We start from the raw sequence: 17,526 nt of genomic DNA, 5'->3' as shown, positions 1-17,526 counted from the left end.
ATTGTGGGAAGCTAGCCCCCTAGCAGACCCAAGTGGGCTATACCCCTCCACCTCAACTCGCATCACAAAGCAATCCAATTTTATCCCCAATCCCCTCTAGGGGCTGTGTGGGCCATTTTTACCATCCTGGGCCATTTTAGCCAAGGAGAAGCCTTTTTCAAAACTGGAGATGACTTAATGTCACTTCCAGTTTATTCCCAGGTTGTTGTTTTTGAGGGGGGGGGTTCTGTGCCTAAAATAAAGCAGAGGGGTTCCAAGATCTGGTGAAAATGACCTTTACACCTCCTAGAGAGAATTTTGGGGGGAAATTGATTTTTTAAAAATCCTTGGGGGGTCCCAAGGGCCACAAAAATGGCCCTAGGGTGCATGTGGTATGTTGCCTGCACTTTATCTACTTCTGGTTTATAAGATAAGACGAATCCATTAAATCCACACATAGGGAATTCAAGCACATATTTGTGTGTGTGTGTTGATTTTTCTCTGCATGACCATTCTCAGAAACATGTTCCTGCAGTTGCTTGAGAGAAGTACTGCATGAGTCAGTGGGATCAGAGTATAAATGGTGATTATTTTTATTCCACTGGTACTCCATGTAGCCACTAAGATTAAAGAAAGTGCTGTGAAATGTAGTCATGTACTGCTGATCTGCCTTGAGTGTTTCTCCATGTGGTTGTATCCTCAAAGACAATTCTAAAACTTGCCATGTCAGAAAGAACTTACCCTTTAGGCTGAAAGTGGATAATGGATATTTGTTTATAGCCAGATGGGTAGATACTCCTTTTATTAGGATAGTAATATGCTGCAGATGTTACATGTATAGTTAGTAGTGCAGGCAAGATTTATATGTTACATTATAAATGGCACAGTCCAAAGCCAACATATCCATCTAAGCAAAAGGAGTTGGTTGCCTCAGGCAGTTGTTTTGGGGAAATCATGAAAGGACAGCAAAATATTTTATTATGAAATATAATAAGTTAATGTGAATAATATTATTTAATATCCATTACCCATTATTATCCATTTTTACTACCAGGGAAATGAAAGAGTTTTCTTTAGTTATGAAAATAACCTAACTGGCACTGGTTATATTGTAATATTGGGCTTATCTACACCGGTGGAAAATGCTGTACTCACCCGAGTACACTCCTGATGACATACTTCCAGGAAGGATCCGTGTTCTTCTGCCCTTAACTCAACTTTGCTCCAAACAAAACAAAGTTGGGGGGAATCTTGGTGTTTCCTGGAAACCCCAGAATCACCTTGAGTTCTTTTGACATCTGGACTGCTGGATCAGATCTTATTCAGCCAGATCCAGTTGTCCACATTCCAAGAGCCATGCCATCCCCCTTCCCAACACTGAGCAGTACCGGGAAAGAGAATGGTCTGTTTTCAAGACTGCTGCTGTTGCTACCTCCTGACAGGCAGGATTTCCGTGTAAAGTCTTCCCAAATCTGGGTAGCAATTTCTGACCTCAGCAAAAGTGGCGACTCACTGGGAAGACTTTACACAGAGCTCATGCCCATGAGGAAGTGGCCATAGCTCTGAAAACAGGGAATGGGCCAGCAGCGCTGATGCACTGTTGGCTCACTTTGTCCCCATGCACAATGACACGTCATTGCATTTGATTTGGCCTGGTGCGTATGGTCACCATCATGGTCGATCTGGGGCCAGTCCAGCACATAAAGCTCTGAACTGGGCCTGGATTAAGCAGCCAGTGTAACAGCCAATTAAGTGTTCCATTGTCTTCCTTAGATATCAAAATAATTTAACTGGCACTGGGCCGCTTGACTTAGGGATGGGAATGGTGTTTGCTGCTCTGCCAGGCAACAAAATATCTTGAGCTACCATTGATTTGTGCCAGTTCTCAAGTTTCTTGCACACTCTATCATGATGAACAGCCAGAATCTAAAAAGATAGAGCTTTCTATGAAAGACCAGGCTTAATTCTGAATGGGTGGAGTCATCAAAACAAGGGAGCAGGTTTACATCTTGACAAGATAGTATTCACATGCAGACCCCTAATTCCCTCTCCCCCAGTAATTTGAGTGCTATACTTGGAGACACTGTTGTTGTGGGGATAAGGGCTGGTGGTCCCACAAAGAAGTGAAATGTGTAGTAAACTGAGAGTACACGGGATGCTTATCATATCTGAATTTTCCCACTAGCCATCCCAAAGGCAAATATTTTGTTCGTACTGAGGATAAGTAGTTCTATTTAGTCCACAGCCATTCTAGCTGGCCCACTCCTTCTGCAGCCACTCCCAGAGTAGGCCTTGTTGAGAGATTTCATTTGTGATACTAAACCTAAGTAGGTTGTAGGGGCTACAGAATTGAAATTAACTAACAGAAATGATCTTTGTTTCACAAGACTTAAACAAAAAAAATAATAATCCCGTGCTACAGAATATCGGGGATTCTTGGTTCACACCTAATCATATTTTTCTTAATGTTTACTTAGCTTTCAGGGGATATTTAGCTCGCAAAACCTACACAAGAATGAAGAACAGCACTGGCTACTCAACTGATACAGAGTCAATGAGCTTTGCTTCCAATATGAGTAGTGAAGAAAACTGGTAAGTGTTATTTATTTTATATAAAGAATGATGAGAGAAAAAGATTGAGACCATTATTGTGGTTGCACTAGAACACATTTTGGAGTGGTTGAGGAGCCACAGGGGAAATCTCATTTCATCCACAGTGGAGAAACTGACCTCCACACTTAATACTAACCAAAGTGTATGGAAACAGTCATCTTTTCCACTAATGCCAATTGCCTCACTGGGATGTTTGCCACCTTAAATGGCAGCAAATGCACAAACATAGTGGGAAGCTGTAGCCCATCCTACCACCTGATAGATGTGTTGCTAGTAAGTGTTTGCACATTTTTAATGTTTTCTTTAAAAGATAATATTTGAAGCAGCCTCTTACAGGTCCTTCATTCTGTGAGTGCTAGAAGATGCATTGAGTTCCCAGGAAAATGAGTAATAACTGAAGATTAGACACAGTGAGAGTAGTGTAGTGGTTTGAGCATTGGACTACGACCCTGGGCAAGTCACACACTCTCAGGCTCAGAGAACAGCAAAGGGAAATCACCTCTGAAGAATCTTGCCAAGAAAACTCTTTAATAGAAGCACCTTATGGTTGTCATAAGATGAAAATGGCTTGAAGGTACACAACAACCACTGCTTTGGTCAATAAGGTTCGAACTCTGCTGAAAGAGAAGAATGTGACTGGAAGTTGATATAGTTGATTAAGACCTTGTGCAGATCCCTGGCTGACACCTTCTCACGTATAGCAAAGGGAACTGAAGTGAGAGCTTCAGCAGGTTGAAAAGGCCTTTGGAGACCTTATGAAGGCTGGTAGCATTGGATGACAGGGCTGCACTGGAAGGAAGTCCTCTGGGTTTGATGGGTCTGTTAAAATGTATAATCTAATCTGAAAGAAAGAGCCAGCACTGCTTAGTGGTTTGAGTTTTGGACTATCACTCTCTAGAACAGAATTTGAATCCCAAGTCAGCTATGGAAACCCACAGGGTAATGAGCAGGTCACTCTCTCTCAGCCTCAGAGGAGGGCAAAGACAAACCCCATTTTATTAAGAAAACCCCATGATAGGTTTGCCATAGGGTTGCCATAAATTGGAAATGACTTGTAGATATGCAACAGTAACAAATCTGAAAGGAGCTGATAAGTGAGATACAGACTCTTACTCCAAGCATCCTTTGAGACTGAAAGACTACTGAAAAATATACTACATGAAAAGGCCATGTTCTTGTGACTAATTAATGCCCCATCACTGGTATGATTACACAGAGCAAGGCAAGGTGTGGACTCAAGGTTGGGGGAGTTTCATAGGAACAACAACAACAACATATTTATTTCTTACCCGCCTCTCCCTATGGATTGAGGTGGGGAACAACAACAATTAACAGATATATGACATCAGTTAAAAACACATCAGTTAAAGCACACATCAGTTTAAAAGGACAAATGTTGATTCACTTGCACTCATAAGACAAAAATGGCTGGAAGGTACACAAGATGTTGTCATAAGACAAAAATGGCTCTTATAGTGAATCTTGTAGTTAATCAGATGACTGGCATATTTAGCTAACAATGTATACCTTCACTTATTTTGTTCTCATGTACAAGAATGAAAAAAAATTGAAGTCTTATTGTAATGAGAGTATTTATACATTCTTCTGTTATTGTTAACATTTTAGGACTTTTTTGCAAAATATTTCATAAGGGTATTTTTCACCTCAAAATAATGTTTCTGTACAAAACAAACATGTACTTTTTTGTGTGTGTGTGGGCTGTTGCTGCTGCTGCTCCTGAAGAAAAAACACGGCCATTATGTTATTTTCTTCCAGAAGAAAATATCTTGCAGCACTTGTGATTTTTCCACGAAGTGTCTTGACGTATTGAGACACCCTCTTTCATTCAGGATGGGAACATTTGTGAATATTTTTCTATTCATACATCAAACTTAGTATTGTCTGAAATGATTTCCAACATTGGGTTACCAAGTGTTGTTAAACTATAATTTCCATCCTCCAGTTCCACCATAGCCAATTATCAAAGGTGTTGGGAGTTGCTGTCTGGCCCTATCATGAACTACTAGTCTACACTTTCTAGCAGTGGCCCTTCAGGACAGCTGAAGATGCCAGGAACTGAACCTGGAACCTCTTGCATACAAAGCATATGCTCTAACACTTAGTCATGGGTCTTCCCCTAAATTTCTTATAGATCAAGGTGATTCCTAAGATACTGCTGTCCTAGACTGTTAGAGATTAAAGATCAAAAACAGTTCTTTGAACTGTGCTCTGAAACAAGTAGGCCAACAGGGCAGATGGTATAATATCTAAGTGATGTGTTTCAATCTGCCAACTTTCTGGCAGCCATTGCGTAAACTAACTGAACCTTCTGAACCCATTGATCTTCAGAAGCAGCCCCATAGAGTGTGCATTACTGCTGTTGACATTCAGATATGTATTCTTTCTGTCTCTGTTGCTGTGAGAGTGGAGATACTTCACTAAATTTCTAAGCAGAGCTCCCATCAAATGTTAGGACATGTGAGATTTATCAGCTGTTGTTGTATTCAAGATGGATGAATCTGTGAATGCTATTTTCATACAAGTGAAAGACCAGCTGTTTCCATGACTAAGCTTCATTTATGTTAGTACATCTGATCTGATGAAGGTGGGGCTGTCTCTATCATTTTTACTATGACAAACATAGCTATTCTTTAAACAAGACACTGATCCTATGTTGAAATGTTTATTTCTATGGTACAGATATTTGAAGTGTTACAAAATGAATCACAGAGCAATACTAGTGTAACTGTATAAGCAGTAGTGTTTAGATCCTGAGATAATTTAAGAAGCCTTTGGTTTCAAGCCTAATTTGAGATATTTCTTCATTCTCTCGGAAGGTTACTCATGCCATCCCACATGGTTCAGAATCCCACCACCACCACCTTCCAGAGAGGCTTTCAGGAAGGGCAAGGGTGGTTGTAAGGGGGAATAGAAGAGTGGATGTTTTCTCCCATAAACTTATATTCTCACATTGGGATCTTGGTTGTACCTACTCAGGATGATTTTGCCATTGTACAGTTGTACTCAAGGATGCAAAAGACCAGAATCTCCTTCCTTCCTTCCTTCCTTCCTTTCTTCCTCTCTTTGTTTCATCAACCTAACTTTTTGGCTTGAATGCATATTCTAGACTAGAGTTAGCCAAAGAAGTAATTTTACCTGACATCAGGCAGCCCTACCAATCTCAAATGAAATGTGGTCAAAATTTTGCTTATAGTTTCAATGGTCATTATCACATGACAAAAACTTGAAGTCTATTCCAAAGTCATCCCGGAGTCAATTATGGGTATTCACGCTAATGCACAAGAGATTATCATACACAATTGCTGTCATTGCACAGTCGTTATGAGCCCAATCCAAAGTGAACCCCGGAATAGCTAAATCTGGTGAACTACCAAATTCTCCCAGGCTGATTTGCATTGAGTTTGAAGTTGTGTTGGTGTGGAATGCATGTTTGCTTCGGTCCTGGTAGTCCCCCCCCAACCTAGAATGCTACTACAATTCCCATGAAGCTTCGCTACAATCTTGCTTCTATTTTGCTTCTGGTAGTCCTTTTACTTCTAGTGGAAAAGCAGATGTTTCCAATGGTATGGGTGTATATGTCTATATACATGCACATATATATGTATATACATATATATATACACATGTGTGTGTGTAAGCATACACACACACACACACGCTCATGGGGGAAGTAATGTGTATATATATGTATATATGTATATAAGTGTGTGTTGTGTGTGTGTGTGTGTGTGTATGTGCCTTGAGGAGCTGAAACACACACATTCTATTTACAACTACATGTGCTTAGAGTATATAGTGGCATACCTGCTGACACGTTTCCTGGTGGCACATCTGTGCATATAGCTGGACGCACCTATATATACACACACACACACATATGCATAGGTGCGTCCATCTATATGTACAGATATACATGTATAAAGTGCACTTATAATGTGCGTAGACCAAGTGCCTGCACCCACAGATATATATATATATATATATATATACACACACACACACACACACACACACACACACACACACACACACCTACATCTATATTTCACGTAGAACCTTCATTCACGTGAAACAGGACACAAGAAACAGGGGAAGTGGCTCCCTTCTTCACAACACGTTCAGAGCCCCACTGGGCATGCACAAGGATCCCAATTCAAATTGGAGAATCCGCATGGTATGTACTTTTGTGATCATTTATTTTGCACTTGCTCCGCTTTGCATTTGGAACGACTGCAGTTTCGCTCTTCACGTGTGGTAATTACATAATTGGGCTTATTTTCGAATTGGCCCTGCTTGGCATTTCCTTCAGGGTGGGGGCACATATCCCATGTATGATAATGGCCATTCAGAAGAGAAATACAGTCATTTTCAAAAGCTATGGGTATTGGGAGGATAATATCCTATATTCAGTATTTCTTTAGGTTTTGTAGGAAATGCCTGATACTGCCTAAAGCTGCTCCTGTCAATGGAGTGCTGTTGTACAGCAAAATATATCTCTAGCTTCTAGCTTACCAGCAATGACAAATTGGTGGTCTTGATTCCGAACAATGGACTTCATCACACAGGGAATATTGGGGAATTTAAACATTGATTATCCCATGAAAATTGTGCAATCGTGATTAACATTTTCTCACACATCGCAATTAAATTACCATTATCCCAGGAATAAACAGGCAATAAACAGCAACAAATCATTCACGGGATTTCCTCATGAATGATTTGTTGCTGTTTATTGCCTGTTTATTTCTGGGATGGTGGCAATTTAATCACGATGTTGTGTGAAAATGCTAATTGCGATTGCACAATTTTCATGGAACGATCTATGTTTAAACTCCAATTTTCCCCGTATGATAATGTTCAATGCTGAACTTCATTGTTCAGCCAGTGGAAGCACAGAAGTGCAAACTGAAGAGCGGTATCTGTATGCCGATGACACCCAGTTGTATCTTTCCACCCCCGACCTTTCTTCAAGGCTTGAACAGCAAGTTTCATCATGTCTCACAGCTGTCTCGCAGTGGATGCGCCATCGGCATTTGAAGCTCAACATGTCCAAGACGGAGCTTCTTGTCTTTCCTCCTAAGCCCACCCTTCAACACTCCTTTTCTGTCTCTGTGGACAACATTTGTATTCAACCAGTCCAGCAAGCCCACAGTCTTGGTTTCATCTTTGATTCTTCTCTGTCGTGTATCCCTCAGATCCAGACCACAGCCAAGGCTTGTCGATTCTTTTTGTACAATATTGCTAAAATCCGAGCATATCTCTCCGCTCTACTGCCAAGATCCTGGTCCATGCCCTAGTGTCTCACGACGCTGATTACTGTAACATCCTCCTGGCTGGGCTTCCTCTTTCTCACCTCCGTCCTTTAATCTCTGTCCAGTATTCAGCTGCACGCATTATAACATCCGCCCACCACTCTCACCATATCTCTCTTGTGTGTTGGCATTCCTTCACTGGCTCCCCCTCCCTTTCCGTATTCAGTACAAGCTCCTGCTGGTTGACATTTAAAGCCCTCCATGGGCTGGCCCCTCCTTACTTTCAGACCTTCTTTCTCCTCACCTTCCCACCAGGGCCCTCCGCTCTGGTAGTCAAGGTCTGCTGTTCAACGCCCAGGATTTCTCTCTGCCCCATCTCGGATTCGCCCCCTTTCACTTGCTGCCCCTCACTCCTGGAACCTTCTTCCCCCGGAGCAAGGGCCATCACTTCTTTAACCAGCTTCAAAACAGAGTTGAAGACCATCCTGTTCAGAGAAGCGTTCCCAGCATTGCGTGATTGTCACTTGCTATTTGATGTTCTTTGATGCCTGTTTTATCGAACCATTTCCTGTTTGCTATGTACTTTATATGTATTAGCCTACTAGCCCCCACACCTTTTCCTTCTCCTTTTATGTCATGTCTTTTTAGATTGTAAGCCTGAGGGCAGGGAACCATCTAATTAAAAGATTGTTGTACCAGCGTGTGTAAATTTACAGCACTTTATAAATAAAGGTTAATAATAATAATAATAATAATAATAATAATAATAATAATAATTGCTTATGGTTGTTGTTGTTGTTTATAGAGTAATGTGTTGTTGTTTACTAGTAGTAGTAGTTACAATTACAATTACATTACTTTCTTGGTAGAAATTCAAAGATATAGCTGTGTAAGTCTGTAGACAGATCAGTATGTAGAGAGATCTTGTACCACTTTTGACACATTGAAGAAGATGTTTGGCAGCATGTGTTTTCCTAGTCTTAAATCTACTTCCTCCAAATGCATCTGAGGAAGCACACTGAAGTCTGTGAAAGCTCATGCTGCCAACTTCTTTCTTTCAGTTAGTCTGAAAGGTGCGACCAGATCTCTCTACACATTTACTTTCTTGTTATGGGCTGGGGAAATAAGTTTCTAAGTGCAGATTTTGTAATTGATTTATAAAAATTAAAAATCCTTTGTTTGCAGGAAACATGGTCCCTCTGAAACTAATTCATAATTTCTCTTCAAGGATTTCAGTCATTTTCTGTTCTAGTTGTCAAATCTATGCTAGAGGTTGTGTTACTAGTGGTTATTTCACTTTCATGTTTATAAAGAAAATGTTGTGCAACATGTCTTCTGCACATGTTTGGAGAAGGAGCTACAGCTCAGTAAGCAGAGTATATGCTTTGTATGCCAATAATCTCAGGTTCAATCTTGGGGATCTCTTAGAGTGTTGTAGGAAGTCCTCTAGTCTAGATAGCTGCTATGAATCAGTGCTTTCCACAATATAATGCTGTCTAGACATATCAGTGCTCATTCCCACCTTCTGCCTGGTGATTGTAAGAGTTGTAGTCCAGTATATTGCTGTGACTAAACCTTACTACAAAATAGCCGACATATCTCAGTGCATTCTCTATACTTACTATATTTCAGTTAATAAAACATCAATTCCTTCACCACTACGTCTTAGTAAGAATAATCACTGTATGGAATATGTGCAGTTTTTTTTTTTTTTCTACGCCTCTCTGAGGTGTCTGGAATTTGCTAGGAGCTGTCTGTAAAACATATTTATATATACAACTATTACACAGTGTATGTGTGTATGCACACAGAGAGAGGGGGGGGAGAGAGAGAATACACCTTTCTATGAGTACCCACTGATTTGCTGATAAATGGGATAACATATTCCAATCTTCTCTGATTATGATCCAGTGGCATCACTAGATTGTTGGTGTACCCCACTGTGGTAACACATACTGCCACTCCCAGGCTGCCTGGCATGCCCTCAGCTGTTCCCTTCTGCCAGCTAGGACAGGTAGGGTAATGTTGCTGCTTCCTTTTCACAATGTCATTCAAAGTCTTTTATGCAGGTGTAACTGAAAGTTACATTGGTGTATATCATCAAACATGTCCTAGCTGATAAATGCTGAAACCATCCATAAATGAGCAGTTGTAGGTTGATGACGCCCACTGCCCCAAAACAATCATCCTACCATTGCGTGGTTTGGATGACTTCAGTATGTCTTATATGTTCTTATTAAAAGTGAATGTTCATTCTGCAGAGGGAATCCCCACTATTTAGCGAGGAGGAATCTCTCTGTTGCTGAAGTCTTATTGGTTTCTTCCAACTGATTTGCTTTTTGCAGTGCAAGAAAGACTCGCTCTCCCTTTAGTTCAGTTTTGTCTTGAGTGGCATTTCAAAAGCAAAGCAGATAATTTACATTCATATGTGGTAGCATTTATCATTTCAACTTACTCTACAATACCTCTAAACAAAGTATTTACAATACGTCTCACTGTACCTGTCAAGATCTAATAGATGTTTCAAAGAACATGATACATTCAGCACATGCAAACCTTTCCCACCCAGATCAAAGGAAGCAGCGGCACTTGCATTTTAACAATGGTACAGTTGAAAGGATTGATGGTTTTAAAAAATCAAAAGAGTAGTAGTAGATTGCACAATGTTTCTGGTAGCTAAAAACAGTGTAGTAATGCTAAATAAAATATGCATCAGTCAGTCATTGATATTCCTTTGTATAATACTACAGAAACAGGACAAACATAAATGAGAATTATTTATTACACAGATTTCATGTATCCTGTCCTGTGCTGTTTATTTACAAGTAAGTTCCACTATGTTCAGTGGGCTTCTAAGAAAGTGTGCATAGAATTTCAGGCCTTGGCTGTATCTACACTGCAGAAATAATCCAGTTTGACCCCACTTTAACTGCCATGGCTCAATGCTATGAAATTCTAGAAATTATAGTTTAGTGAGATATTTAGTCTTCTATATCAGAGAGCTCTGAGGCCGCAAGAAACTAAATTTCCCAGAATTCCGTAGCCTTGAGCCGTGGCGTTAAGTGGTTTCAAACGATTATTTCACATGTGGAAGCAGCCTTGACTAAGTTTTGATACTACTTTCTAAAGTCAAGATCAAAATGTAGGTCATACAACTACATTTGGGGGATGTGTAGGGGTCATGAAACGTGACTGGCATTATTTTTTCTGTTTAAAACAAACTTAAAAAAAACTTTACATTTAAAAAAGGCAAATGGTTTATATGTTCTCTGAATGTTCCTTCCTACTGCACCTTCACACCAGTGTTTCACAGGCTCAAACACAGTAAGGGTGGGGGAAGGCAGAAGGATATGGATGAAAAACACCTCCAACTTCCAGGAGTGGCATCCAAGCTATAGATATGTAAGGGAGAGGGAACTCAGGCCTGGTCCAAGACATTTTGCTACCTCAGGTGGAGGGTAATGGTGGAGTTCTTCTCTCTGCCCCAGTTTAGTCAGTAGATAGTACATAAAGGTATTTCTGTCATTCTGGCACCAGGGAAACTGCAAAATACCACACTCTTTCCTGGCAGTAAAAATATAATTATGCACATGAAATCACTAAAAGTTTGCTGCCCATTCGTGGAAATCTGTTGCCTCAGGCACCACTCTACCAATGTTGGGCTGGGCCAGGGTTTTTCACGCTGGTTGTTCACGATATACCAGCTGGGTTGGCACACATACTACCAGGTTTTGGCTCCTTTGAGCCCACAAGTTTTCATCAGAACTGTCACTGGAGAAGCTGGAGTGCTGACTTGTCACTGACCGTGGCTCTCTGAGGGGGAAGATGGTTGTTTAGGTGAAGCACCCCAGAAAAGCCAAAATAGCCCTGCAAATGTTTTTAAAATGTTTGTGTGTTTCGACAAAAACTAACTTTTTTTCAACCACCAAAATTTGAGGTTGGCCTTGCCAGGACCTTTGGGTGGTCAATAGAGGTCTAGAGGCTAATGTTACTCCAGCTCAGACCTCAGAAGGGCAGCCCAGGCCAGAAAACCCAGTGGGGAAGACCTACAACCACCCAAAGGGAAGGTATTTTTACCATACATCAAAGGAGTCACAACAAAATAGGGAAACTGGTGAGGAAACACACCTTCAAAGGTTTACAAACCTACAAAGAAAATCCAACCAATGCTTTGCTCAGCCAAGAACCAGAGAGACCCTCTCACAGCCACAGAAGTTTACCGCCTACCATGCAGTTGCGAACAAGTCTACATAGGGACCACCAAACACAGTGTGCAAACAAGAACATAGTAACATGAAAGACCTGCGACTGGGTCAGCTGGAAAAATAGCAGTGCAGAACATGTTATAAACCATCCTGGACATTAAAATGTTGTTTGAAAACACTGAAATTCTGGACCATGCCAACATACGATTTCAGGATGCACAGGGAAGCCATTGAAATCCACAAACCCTAAACAATTTCAACAGGAAAGAGGAAACCCTGAAATAACAAGATTTTGGCTTCCATCCCTGAAAAACAGCCAAACTGAAGACTAAACAAATGCAAATGAGAAATGGGTCAGGGAATTCCCAGCAGACAATGAGCCACTATCAGCAGATATTATCCTCCTTTGCTATCTCCCACCTGCAGGCCTGTCATTTGCAACAAATAATATACATGCAAATCACTCCTCCTTCCCAGGGTGACACAGTTATAATTACTCAACTCTTTCCAGGCAAGCATTCACTGAAGATGCCAGCCACAGATGCTGGCTAAACATCAGGAAGAAAACTCTTCTCAGAACATGGCCACATAGCCCGAAACCCACAAACAACTATGGTGCCAGCCATGAAAGCCTTCGACTCCACGGGGTCCCACTGACTGCCTGATTACCAATTTTCATAATTGCCTGTTTCTCTTCTCCCTTTGACTTCACTTTTTACAATTCACCTTTCCTCCCCCAAACCCTCCCCCACACGAATTTCTCCTGAACTAAGTACCTCATGCATCTAATGAAGTGCACTGTAGTGCCTGAAAGCCATAATAAACATGTTAGTATCTTTAAGGTACCACAAAGCTTGTTCTTCATTCCCATCACCTTAAAGTAACATAACTACCTCTCTGGAAATACACACATAAGACATATGTAATTTGTAATTTATCCATTTGAATATCTCTCTCTTCCGTTTGCATATGCATGATCCTTGAAAGATCCATGTGAGCTAATTCCTGTGACAGTGAAGTGGCCCATTTGTTTCAAGAGTCCCTGCTGGGTGGATGGTTTGGGTTTTATGAATACATCCATTCATAGGCTATGAATACACCCATTGACTTCAGCAGCAGGATTCAGCCTTAAGTTACGTTATGTAATATGCTGAAACAGAGAGGGAATGCAATATTTTCAGCTATAATCCAGCACACTGGTAAATAGATACAGTCGACCCTTGTATCCGTGAGGATTTGGTTCCAGGATCCCCCATGGATACCAAAACCTATGGATGTTCAAGTCCTATTAAAAGCAATGGTGTGGTAAAATGGTTTCCCTTATATAAAACGGCAAAAGCAAGGTTTATTTTTTGGAATGTGTGTGTGTGAGTGTGTATGTATTTAAGCAGTTTCAAAACTGAGCTGAAGATTATATTATTCAGGGAAGCATTCCCAGGCATTGTGTGATTGTTTATCTGATTCTTATCTGATATTTGATTTGATAGTTGATATTTGATGTTTTTAATTTCTTTTAATACTTTCTGACCTCAGGTTCTCGAACTCCATTCTTGACTGGTTTAAATCCTATTTGTCAGATAGATCTTTTGCAGTGGTCACGGGTGGTCAGACCTCATCCTCTGTTCCCTTATCTGTTGGAGTTCCCCACGGCTCTATTTTGGGTCCCCTACTGTTCTCTCTTTACACATGGTCCCTAGGAAAACTTATCAGTTATCAGCGGCATGCATCATTACATCTGCTCACTGCTTTGACCATGTTTCTCCTTTATTATCATCCCTTCACTGGCTCCCCTTTCCCTTCCATATCCAGTATAAGCTTCTGTTGTTAACTTTTAAAGCCCTGTATGGACTGGCCCCTCTTTATTTATCTGAACTTCTTTCTCCGTACATTCCCACTCGTACCCTCCATTCTAGTAGGCAAGGTCTGCTGTCCCAGACTAGGATCTCTGCTGCTCCGTCCCGGATTTGTCCCTTCTCATTTGCTGCCCCTCACTCCTGGAACCTTCTTCCCCCAACGAACACGGCTCATCACTTCATTTATGACTTTTAAATTTGAGCTGAAGACCACCCTGTTCAGGAAAGCACTCTGTGAATATTTATCTGATATTTGATTAGATAGTGGATGTTGATGTTTTAATTGTTGCCTGTTTTTTACCTAATTCTATTTTATATTACTACTTACTGTTTATATGTATTTTGTAGATTGTACGCCATTGGCAGGTTTTATATTTTTATTGCTTGATTATCTGTATGTACAGCACTGTGTACATGTACAGTGCTATAGAAATAAACTATAATAATAATAATAATAATTTAATTTGTTGCCCATTTATTTTTATCTAATTCTATTTTGTATTATTATCTCTTGTTTTATATGTATTTTGTAGAATGAACACCATTGGCAGGTTTCATTTTTATTGATTTTATTGTTTGCATGTACAGTGCTGTGTAAATCTACAGTGCTATATAAATGAAGTATAATAATAATAATAATAATTTAAAGCTGTGGATGCTTGAATCCGTGGATATGGTGGACCAACTGTACTTCACTGATAACTACTGTCCCCTTACTCCATAGTAGATTGGGAAACTGTGGGAAAACTGTGGGAAGTTTGTCAGTTTTTCCCCTTACAGCCCTGGTGGGATGCACTGGCACACCAAATATGCCAGACTCCTTAATTTAATAATAATAATTAAAAAAAACAGGGCAATTTTTCACCCACCCAACAACTCAGAAATTCTGCAAAATGCAGGAGTTTTGCTCTCCAGTGCCTCCCACGTTCCTTAAAAACCTGCCAGAATCCCTCCATCAGATGAAAGTATGGGTAACAGGTTTAATCATCTGTATTATTTACTTCCTACAGCATTTAAGTCATTATGGATGGGAGATGGGTGGAAAATTAATTAAATTATTTTACAGGGTTTGGGGGATCAGATGCCCTACTTTGACACCCCAGGAGTTGTATGTAGCCTGTGTGGCCCGCTTTTGATTTATGATTTGTCTTTTTCTTTTTCTTTTTTGTAACTGTCTTTAAATAAACCAGGCTTTTAGAAAATGGTAACTTGCCTTCTTTGGTGCAGTAAATAAACCAGACTTTTAGAAAATTGTGATTTGCCTTCTTGAGCCACCCCAGTGTAGTAGTTTGAGTGTTGGACTGGGAGTCTGGGAGACCAGTATTTGATTCCCCTCTACCAAACTGTGGAAACCCACTATGTGACACATTGTGAGTTACACAATCTTAGCCTCAGAGAAAGGCAAAGGCAAACGTCATCAGAACAAATCTTAAGAGCCAGTGTGGAGTAGGGGTTCATATTTTGGACTGAGAGTCCACAAAATAGGGTTTGAATTTCTGCTCAGCTGTGGAAGCCCACTGAATGACTTTGGGCAACTCACACACTCTCAGCCTCAGGGGGAAGGCAACAACACACTTCCACTGGACAAATCTTGTCAAGAAACCCATGGGATAGGTCACCTTAGAGCAATGGTTCTCAACCTTCTGCGACCCTTTAACACAGTTCCTCATGTTGTGGTGACCAAGGACGTAGCCAAGGGGAGGTTCTTGGGGTCCAGACCCCCCCCTTCCATTAGAAAAATGAATGGTGTGTGCTGATGCGCCGCCACACCCAAGCCCCATTATAATGGTGGCACTAAGTCTGGACCCCCCTCTTCCTAAAATCCTAGCTACGTCCCTGTGGTGACCCCCAGCCATAAAATTATGGTTGCCTCGGTTTCTAAGACCATCGGAAATATGTGTTTTTCGATGGTCTTATGTGACCCCTGTGAAAGGGTTGTTCGACCCCCAAAGGCGTCATGACCCACAGGTTGAGAACCGCTGCCTTAGAGTGACCATAAGTTGGAAATGACATGAAGGCATAAAATAACAACAAATTTGTCTTCTTATATGCCATCTTCTGTTTGATTCCTAAAGTGACCAAATTTGTGTTTGGACTCAGCCTCAACTAGGGTTTCAGTTTTTATAACCAGATATTCCAACTGCACAAATTCCCTCTCACTAAACAAAGCAAGCACCAATCATGCTTTGTTATTTATTTGCACCCTGTGTCCCTGGCAGTTTCTCCACAGGAACCAATAACTCTTAACTATTATACAGCAACAGTTAATTTATAATTTAAAATATTTTTCCATTTGGTGCCCAACTATACATTGAAAAATGAAGTGACCCCAGCATCTGATTTTAATACCAGGGCCTAAACATGGAATATGTGAAGACAACTTTAAAATGCTCCATGCACCTGTTCAGAAAGTATTTTCTACACTTGCATACAGACACAGATGGCACAAATACATCAGGAATTCAAGAAAAGGCTTTCTGCCTGTGTTTCTAGATAGGCTTAAGCCCCAGAATCTTTTCCTGGAAACTAAGCACTGGAGTCCTGTGGCTCAATTTTAAGTACAAATATCTTTTCTACTCATTCTGACAATCTCACTCTCTTTCTTAGGAATGTATCAGAATTTGGAAGTAACACATTAAAATTGACATGTTGCCTGTTAAGACTTTTTCCTTTCCTTTCCTTTTCCTTAATAATAAGGGGAAGGAATATCAGCTTTAAAGGTTAATGTTGTTACGTTCTTGTTCCAATGAGAAGTAGTTACCACTTGGTACCCACTAGGTACTTATTACAGCCAGCATGGTATAGTGGTTTGAGTGTAGGACTATGACTCTGGAAACCAGGGTTCTATTCACTGTTCAACCATGGGAACCCACTGGGTGACCTTGGACAAGTTACACACACTCAGCCTGTGACAAGGTCCCCTTAAGATTGTCAAGTCAGAAGGCGCACAACAGCAAAACCACTTACTGTACATATACAAAGTGATGGGGAAATTCCATTCTGGTGTGTGTGTGTGTGTATTCTTACTGCAAAAGAGTGGTTCCATACCCCTAAGAGCAATGCAGGATTCCATCTGCTGCTTCACTAAGAGAAACCTACTGCAGGACTTCTTAAGCTAAATGGGGACCTGCATGTTTCCTCCAGTTGGCCAGGAACATTTGTGCCCATTGATTACAATTGGCTTTTTTTAACCTTCCTGGAAGCTTGCCATAGACTAGCAGCTGATAGCTTGCAGACCAGCACTGGTGCGTGGACCACCACTATGAATAGCCCCCACCTACCAGACTTTACTCAACAACAGATAAATCTTTAGCCAGCCACACATCCTGAACTGGCTAGGTTCATTCTGGGGAAGCACAGGCCATTAAACAATATTTATTATAATATTTTTTAAAAATTAAAAAATGTAAATATTTTAAATATTTTTTAAATATTATAATGCCTTTTTAAAAATGTAAACCAATAAGTGGGAAATCTACAGTTATTTTGCCCTAGTAATTAAATTGTCTTGTGACTAATGAGCAGATTTGATAACAAGCTGGGAAATGTCAGTACAAACAACAGTAACTGTAATGATGATGATGATAACAACAACAACAACAA

The 17,526-nt window shown here is 40.6% G+C and overlaps 1 protein-coding gene across 1 annotated transcript in view; it reads left to right on the top strand.

Moving 5' to 3' along the window:
• The window catches only part of MYO3B (myosin IIIB), a 392,885-nt gene that overhangs the window by 303,661 nt on the left and 71,698 nt on the right, over positions 1 to 17,526 (top strand). The window contains exon 31 of the mRNA XM_042446679.1: positions 2,457 to 2,571. Coding sequence (XP_042302613.1) covers positions 2,457 to 2,571 — 115 coding nt within the window. The remainder of the gene's footprint in view (positions 1 to 2,456; positions 2,572 to 17,526) is intronic.

The sequence above is a fragment of the Sceloporus undulatus genome, chromosome 1, assembly GCF_019175285.1.
Source record: "Sceloporus undulatus isolate JIND9_A2432 ecotype Alabama chromosome 1, SceUnd_v1.1, whole genome shotgun sequence".
NCBI lineage: Eukaryota > Metazoa > Chordata > Lepidosauria > Squamata > Phrynosomatidae > Sceloporus > Sceloporus undulatus.
Note: the sequence above shows the minus strand (reverse complement) of the source record. Positions and strands in the feature narration are given on the sequence as shown.